Source organism: Atta cephalotes (assembly GCF_000143395.1).
Source record: "Atta cephalotes unplaced genomic scaffold scaffold00006, whole genome shotgun sequence".
Taxonomy (NCBI): Eukaryota; Metazoa; Arthropoda; class Insecta; order Hymenoptera; family Formicidae; genus Atta; species Atta cephalotes.
The window spans coordinates 5,433,167-5,441,347 of record NW_012130070.1 but is presented as its reverse complement, the minus strand read 5'-3'; the positions used below and the strand labels follow the sequence as shown (position 1 = coordinate 5,441,347).

At 26.1% G+C, this 8,181-nt stretch overlaps 1 protein-coding gene across 1 annotated transcript in view; it reads left to right on the top strand.

The window, feature by feature from the left end:
* Positions 1-178: 178 nt before the first annotated feature.
* LOC105626746 overlaps positions 179-8,181 on the top strand; it is a 12,487-nt gene continuing 4,484 nt past the window's right edge. Inside the window, exons 1-12 of the mRNA XM_012208041.1 lie at positions 179-819; positions 1,241-1,915; positions 2,347-3,003; positions 3,456-4,145; positions 5,321-5,407; positions 5,664-5,756; positions 6,002-6,100; positions 6,303-6,416; positions 6,570-6,635; positions 6,718-6,843; positions 7,419-7,550; positions 7,757-7,876. Of these exons, the coding sequence (XP_012063431.1) occupies positions 179-819; positions 1,241-1,915; positions 2,347-3,003; positions 3,456-4,145; positions 5,321-5,407; positions 5,664-5,756; positions 6,002-6,100; positions 6,303-6,416; positions 6,570-6,635; positions 6,718-6,843; positions 7,419-7,550; positions 7,757-7,876 (3,500 nt within the window). The remainder of the gene's footprint in view (positions 820-1,240; positions 1,916-2,346; positions 3,004-3,455; positions 4,146-5,320; positions 5,408-5,663; positions 5,757-6,001; positions 6,101-6,302; positions 6,417-6,569; positions 6,636-6,717; positions 6,844-7,418; positions 7,551-7,756; positions 7,877-8,181) is intronic.

The window sequence follows — 8,181 nt, the reverse complement described above, 5'->3', positions numbered from 1 at the left end:
TAGTAGTAATAATTACTTGTTCGTCTCTCTCTCTCTCTCTCTCTCTCTCTCTCTCTCTCTCTCTCTTTCTCTCTCTCTCTTCTCTCCTTTTCATTGACTCCTAAACAATTTTTTCTGAATATCTTGGCATAATCGCTATTTTGTGTTTAGTAACATATCGCGACTCTGTGTGGATATAATGGCACTTCAAAAAAGATCAGACAATTGGATTTGGAAACATGTTCTTAAATTAGACGATTCTATTATACAATGCAATATAGATAATTGTAAGAAAACTTATACAATGATTAACAAAGGTGAATATAGAGTGATAATGACGATGAAAGGACATTTATATCATGAACATGGAAAATACGATGAACAAGATCGATTAAAATGGTTAAATGATAATGATTTGATATGGCGATATTTCGACAAAGCAAACTTATATACAGCAAATTGTAAGCTTTGTGGTGGTTTATTTCGTCAATCATATGTACCACTTATAAAGTCGCATCTGCAAAGTCATCGTCAAGAAATAAGAGCTGATGTTCAAAAAGAAATTGCGGATAACTCTCTATCGCAATATTATATAATCAATATGGAAGATTTTATTGCACGGTGCAAACGTTGCAATGATAAAATGGACATATTTTACGGGATAGATGCCTTAACGCATCACACTTGTTTAAAAAAGACTCAATGTTTAAGGTCTAGACAAAAACCTGAAGATAATAATGTGAACAGAATGACACAACAGTCTACAACCACCGAAAATACAAATATGAACTCCCATGATAATGTAAATAGTCAGCCTGGAAATCGAGAAAATCAACAAAGGTAACTATTGTTTCATTTTTCTTAAGTTATTAATATATTATGTACATTTTAATACATATTAAAAATTTAGTGTATTATTTAATTCAATCTATTGTATTTACCTCAATGTTTATAATAACAGTGATGTTGTAGTAGCCTACAATAAAAAAAATCAAGAAACATTTCCAAATATAAACTTGTATCAGTTTTTGATGTTAAATTTTATTTTCAAATTAAAATGTGTCAAATGTATAATATTAATCTTAATCTGATTGATTGGCAACAGAATAAGAAATTAACAACATGATTCTTAAAAAACTGATTCAATTAACAATCTTTACATATTAGTAAAAAATTATACGTTTTTCTCTCTCTCCTATCAATCTTTCCTAAACAACGTCTCTGAACATTTTCCTTGGCTTAATCAGTATTTCATATTTAGTGACACATCGCGACAATGTGTGGATGAAATGACAGCTCGAGAAAGATCAAATAATTGGGTGTGGAAACATTTACTTAAATTAGACGATTCTACTGTACAGTGCAATATAGATAATTGTAATAAAATTTATAATACGACTTTTGATAGAAGTAAAGGTAGAATGATAGTAATAATAAAAGGACATTTATATCATGAGCATGGAAAATATGATGAAGAAGATCGGTTAAAATGGGAAAACGATAATGATTTAATATGGCGATATTTCGATAAAGAAGGTTTATACAAAGAAAAATGTAAATTTTGTTACGATTCACTTTCCGTATCATATACACCATCGTTAAGGGATCATCTACGACAATACCATCGTCAAAAAATAAGAGCTGGTGTACGAAAAGAAATTGCGGATAAGTCTTTATCGCAACATTTCGAAATTCATGAGAAAGAATTTTATGCATCGTGCAAACGTTGCAATCATAAAATGGATATATTTTATGGAACAGATGCTTTAACACATCACATTTGTTTAAAAAAGAATCGTTTAAAGTTTGGACAAAAATCTGAAGATAATAATGTGAACAAAATAACACAACAGTCTACAGTCACTGAAAATACAAATACAAGCTCCCATCATGATGATATAAATAATCAACCTAGAAATCGAGAAAATCAACAAAGGTAACTGTTAATGTTCACTTTTCTTGAATTATTAATATATTATGTATATTTTAATACATATTAAAAATTTAGTATATTATTTAGTTCAATTTATTTATTTCAACGGTTATTACAATAACGGCGATGTTGTAGTACCCTACAGTAAAAAAATTTCAAGATATTTTATCAAGAAATATTTTCAAATATAAACTTGTACCAATTTTCGATGTTAAATTTTATTTTCAAATCAAAATGTCAAATATATAATATTAATCTTAATCTGACAACAATAAGTAGGAATTAACAACATGATTCTTAAAAAACTGAAAAATTCAAGCAATAATCTTTACATTAGTGAAAAATTATACGTTTTACTCTCTCTTCTATCATCAACCTTTCCTAAACAACGTCTCTGAACATTTTCCTTGGCTTGATCGGTATTTCATATTTAGTGACACATCGGGACACTGTGCGGATGTAATGGCAGCTCGAGAAACATCAAACAATTGGGTGTGGAAACATTTACTTAAATTAAACGATTCTACTGTACAGTGCAATATAGATAATTGTGATAAAACTTATACGACTTTTGATAGAAATAAAGGTAGACTAACAATGATGATAAAAGGACATTTATACCATGAGCACGAAAAATACGATGAAGAAGATCGATTAAAATGGGAAAACGACAATGACTTAATATGGCGATATTTCGACAAAGTAGGTTTATACAAAGAAAAATGTAAATTTTGTAAAGATACACTTTTCATATCATATATACCATCGTTAAGGCATCATCTGCGACAGTACCATCGTCAAAAAATAAGAGCTGATATACTAAAAGAAATTTCGGATAAGTCTCTATCGCAATATTTCGAAATTCATGAGAAAGAATTTAGTGCACGGTGCAAATGTTGCAATGTTGAAAAGAACATATTTTTCGGAATAGATGCCTTAATACATCACATGCAAGAAAATCAATGTGTAAGGTATCTTAACGAAGAACTTGAAGATAATAACACAATGACACAATCTATAGCCGATGAAAATACAAGTTCCCATGATAATTTAAATAGACAAGCTCTTGGAAATCGAGAAGATCAACAAAGGTAACTGTTATGTAATTAAAATGTTAATGTTTCACTTTTTTTAAATTATTAATATATTACGTATACTTTAATACATATACAAAATTTAGTATATTATTTAATTCTATTTACCTTAACGTTTATTACAATAACTGTGATAAACGATGTTGTAGTAGTCTACAGTAAAAAGTCAAGAAATATTTCCAAATATAAACTTGTATCAATTTTCAATGTTAAACTTCATTTTCAAGTCAAGGTGTGTAAAATATATAGTATTAATCTTAATCTGATTGATTGACAACAAAAATCGAACAAGTAGGAATTAGACAATATGATTCTTAACTGAAAGATTCAATCAATAATCTTTACATATTAGTGAAAAATTATGTTTTACTCTCTCTCTCTTATCATCAACCTTTCCTAAATAACTTCTTTAAATATTTTCCTTGGTTTGATTGATATTTCATATTTAGTGATACATCGCGATGTTGTACGGATGTAATGGCAGCTCTAGAAGGATCAAACAAGTGGGTGTGGAATCATGTTCTTAAATTAGACAATTTTACTGTACAATGCAATATAGATGGTTGTGATCAAATTTATATAAATCGAAATAGAAAGCTTATAAATAGAATGATAACAACGATAAAGGAACATTTATACCATAAGCACGAAATATGGAATGAAGAAGATCGCTTAAAATGGGTAAATAACAATGATTTGATATGGCGATACTTTGACAAAGTAGACTTATACAAAGAAAAATGTAAATTTTGTAACATTTCACTTCATCAAGCACATATACCATTTATAAAAAAGCATCTGCAAAGACATCATCAAGAAATAATAACTATTGTACGAAAAGAAATTGCGGATAAGTCTCTATCGCAAGATTTTGAAATAGATGAAAAAGAATTTAGCGCATTGTGTAAATATTGCAGTGTTAAAAAGAACATATTTTATGGAACAGATGTCTTAACACACATTTGTTCAAAAAAAAATCAATGTTTAAAATCAATGTCTCGACAAAAATCTAAACATAACAATGTAAATAGAAAAACACAACCACGGACACAACAATCTATAGCCACTGAAAATGCAATTACAAGCTCCCATCATGATGATATAAATAAGCAAGTTCCTCGAAATCAAGATCAACAAAGGTAATTATTATTATGTAATAAAAATATTAATGTTTTTTTTCTTAAATTATAAATACATAATGTATACTTTAAGTACATTATAAATTAATATATTATTTAATTTACTTCATCATTTCGCAATCAATAAAATACTTAATTGTAAAAAATAATAAATAAAATGCCAATTTGAGCCAACATTGATTATTCATGTGTATACTATACCATTTCAAAGTGAATATTATAACATATATGTTTCGACCTACGATCAAAATCCTCTTCAATACAAAGAAATTTCCTTAAATTATTAATTATAAAATTGCAGAATGATAGTGCATACGAATATAAAACTATTAACGTAATATAAAATACGAAAAAAACTGTGATATCCGAGTTAATCTTGGTCATCAAATTACTAAGTTTATTAAAAAGAAAAAGATTTTTTATTTTGAATCAACTGACCAAATAAAAAATATTTCAAATTGCTAACATGAAATTATCCGCACAAAATATATAATATAATAATAAAATATATAATATAATATAATATAATAGACTTATATGACTGTCATGGTTGAACTGTTTATTAAGATATATTGTACATATTGTTCTATTAGATTGTTCCATTTACTGTAGTACAATTATGAATAAATTAAAAAGTTAATATAATAAATAATAGTTAAAATCAAACTTTAGTTCACTTACATGAAACTTAACAACTCTTAATTTGTTTCATGTAAGTGAACTAAAGTTTTATTTTAACTATTATTTATATTAACTTTTTAATTACCTTGACCTCGAAACGTATACATTATAACTATAATTTACTTTGAATAAATGGTATAATATACACACGAATAATCAGTGTTGGCTCAAATTGGCATTTTATTTATTATTTTTTAGATTTTTCTTTTAGAGCCTATTGATTACTTATACTTAATTGTAAGTTGCAATAATTGCAACAATTACACTATATTAATTAAGCGTATTTTATAGCAACATAGAAATAAAGCCCGATTGCACGAATGTTACTTTGATTTTAAGCAAGACTTAAAACTCTCTTTGTCTCTGTCTCTCTTTCGCTTTAAAACGAGACGGAGAAAGTTTTAAGTATTGCTTAAAGTCAAAGTAACATTAGTACAACCGGACCTTAATGATTTAAAATCTCACTGTCAATATTATATAAATGAAAATTCAAGGAATGAAGAAGAAGCTGCAGAAAATGCAATTACAAGCTCCCATGATGATATAAATAGGCAAGTTCCTCGAAATCAAGACCAACAAAGGTAACTGTTATGTAATAAAAATATTAATGTTTTTTTTTCTTAAGTTATAAATACATCATATATACTTTAAATACATTACAAATTTAGTATATTACTTAATTTACTTAAATGTTTCACAATCGATAAAATACTTAATTGTAAGTTGCAACAATAGTTGCAGCAATTACATTATATTAGTTAGCGTATTTTATAGCAACACATAAAATAATAAATACTTAAGATCTCATTGTCAATATCATATAAATGAAAATTTAAGGTATGAAGAAGGAGCTGCAGATGAAAATGCAATTACAAGCTCCCATCATGATGATATAAATAGGCAAACTCCTCGAAATCAAGATCAACAAAGGTAAATGTTCTGTAATAAAAATATTAATATTTTTTTTTAAGTTATAAATACATAATATATATTTTAAGTACATTACAAATTTAATATATTACTTAATTTACTTAAACGTTTCGCAATTGATAAAATACTTGTAGTTGTAAGTTGCAATAATTGCAGCAATTGCACTATGTAATTTTGAGTCAAACATTTAACAAATGTGATTTAAATGTTGTATTTACTAATTAAATATTGATATATATATCAAGTTCTGAAGGAATTAACATCGATGACACGGTACAATTCCTTGATTACAATCATGGAAGTACATATTGCTACGTTCTTGGAAATCAAGATGGTCCACAAAGGTAAACGATATTAATATCAATACATTTTATTCTTTTTGAAATATTAGTATATTCTATTATATATAATTAACGCAAATATATTGAACAATTAACATTTAAATATATAGACTTCATAAATTTGAGTCAAACATTTAATAAATATAATTTCAATGTTATATTTATATTCAATTTAAGTAATATTTACTAATGAACATGCGTCAAGTTCGGAAGAAAATAACACGGATAACATAGTATTCCTTGCTGATGTTTCGGATGCAAGTTCTCATAACGACAGTACAAACTGGCAAGGTCTTGGATATCAAATAGATCAACAGAGGTACGTGTTACTAATTTAATGTCAAGTGTTACTATCAAAATTCGTGACTCAAAAATTTTATAATAAAAAAATTAATTAACTGTCAATATCTGTACGAATGGGTATTCAAAATTTCAAGAAAGAACTAATGTTAAAATAATATAATGTATATAGAATGATGCATCAGCCCGTAGCAGCAGTAAATATGGCTACAAGTTATCACGAAGAAAGTACATATTGGTACGTTCTTGGAAATTAAGATGATTTCAATGTTATATTTATATCCAACTTAAGTAATATTAACTAATGAATATATATTAAGTTCTGAAGAAAATAATACGAATAACACGAATAACATAGTATTCCTTGCTCATGATGTTTCGGATGTAAGTTCTCATTATGATGGTACAAATTGGCAAGGTCTTGGATATCAAATAGATCAACAGAGGTACGTAACTCAATAAAGGTAAATAATACTAATCGATATATTTTATTCTTCTTGAAATATGAGTATATTCTATTATATATACTTAATGCAAATATATTGAACAATTAACATTTAAATATATAAACTTCATAAATTTGAGTCAAACATTTAATAAATATAATTTCAATATTATATTTATATTCAATTTTAAGTAAGATTTACTAATAAATATATATCAAGTTCTGAAGAAAATAACACGAATAACATAGTATTCCTTGGCCATGATGTTTCGGATGTAAGTTCTCAAAATGATGCTATAAACTGGCAAAGTCTTGGATATCAAACAGATCAACAGAGGTACGTAAATCAACAAAGATAAATAATACTAATATCGATATATTTTAATCTTTTTGAAATATTAGTATATTCTATTGTATATAATTAATGCAAATATATTGAACAAATATATTAACATAGCAAATATATTAACATTTAAATATATAGACTTAAATTTGAAAAACATTTAATAAATATAATTTCAATGTTATATTTATATTCAATTTAAGTAATATTTATTAATGAATATATATATCAAGGTCTGAAGAAAATAACACGAATAACATAGTATTCCTTGGTCATGATGTTTCGGATGTAAATTCTCATTATGACGGTACAAATTGGCAAGGTCTTGGATATCAAATAGATCAACAGAAGTATGTAAATCAACAAAGATAAATAATATTAATATCGATATATTTTATTTTTCTTGAAATATCAATATATTCTATTATATATAATTAATGCAAATATATTTAACAGTTAACATTTAAATATATAGGCTTCATAAATTTGAGTCAAACATTTAATAAATATAATTTCAATGTTATTTATATTTAAATAATATTTACTAATGAAAAAAATATATATATATATCAAGTGCTGAAGAAAATAACACGGATAACATAGTATTCCTTGGTCACGATGTTTCGGATGTAAGTTCTCATTATGATGGTACAAACTGGCAAGGTCTTGGATATCAAGTAGATCAACAGAGGTACGTAAATTAACAAATAAATAATACTTATATCGATATGTTTTATTCTTCTTGAAATATCAGTATATTCTATTATATATAATTAACGCAAATATATTGAACAATTAACATTTAAATATATAGGCTTTATAAATTTGAGTTAAAACTTTTAATAAATATAATTTCAATGTTATATTTATATTCAATTTAAGTAATATTTTCTAACGAATATATATCAAGTTCTGAAGAAAATAACACGAATAACATAGTATTCCTTGGTCATGATGTTTCGGATGTAAGTTCTCATAATGATAATACAAACTGGC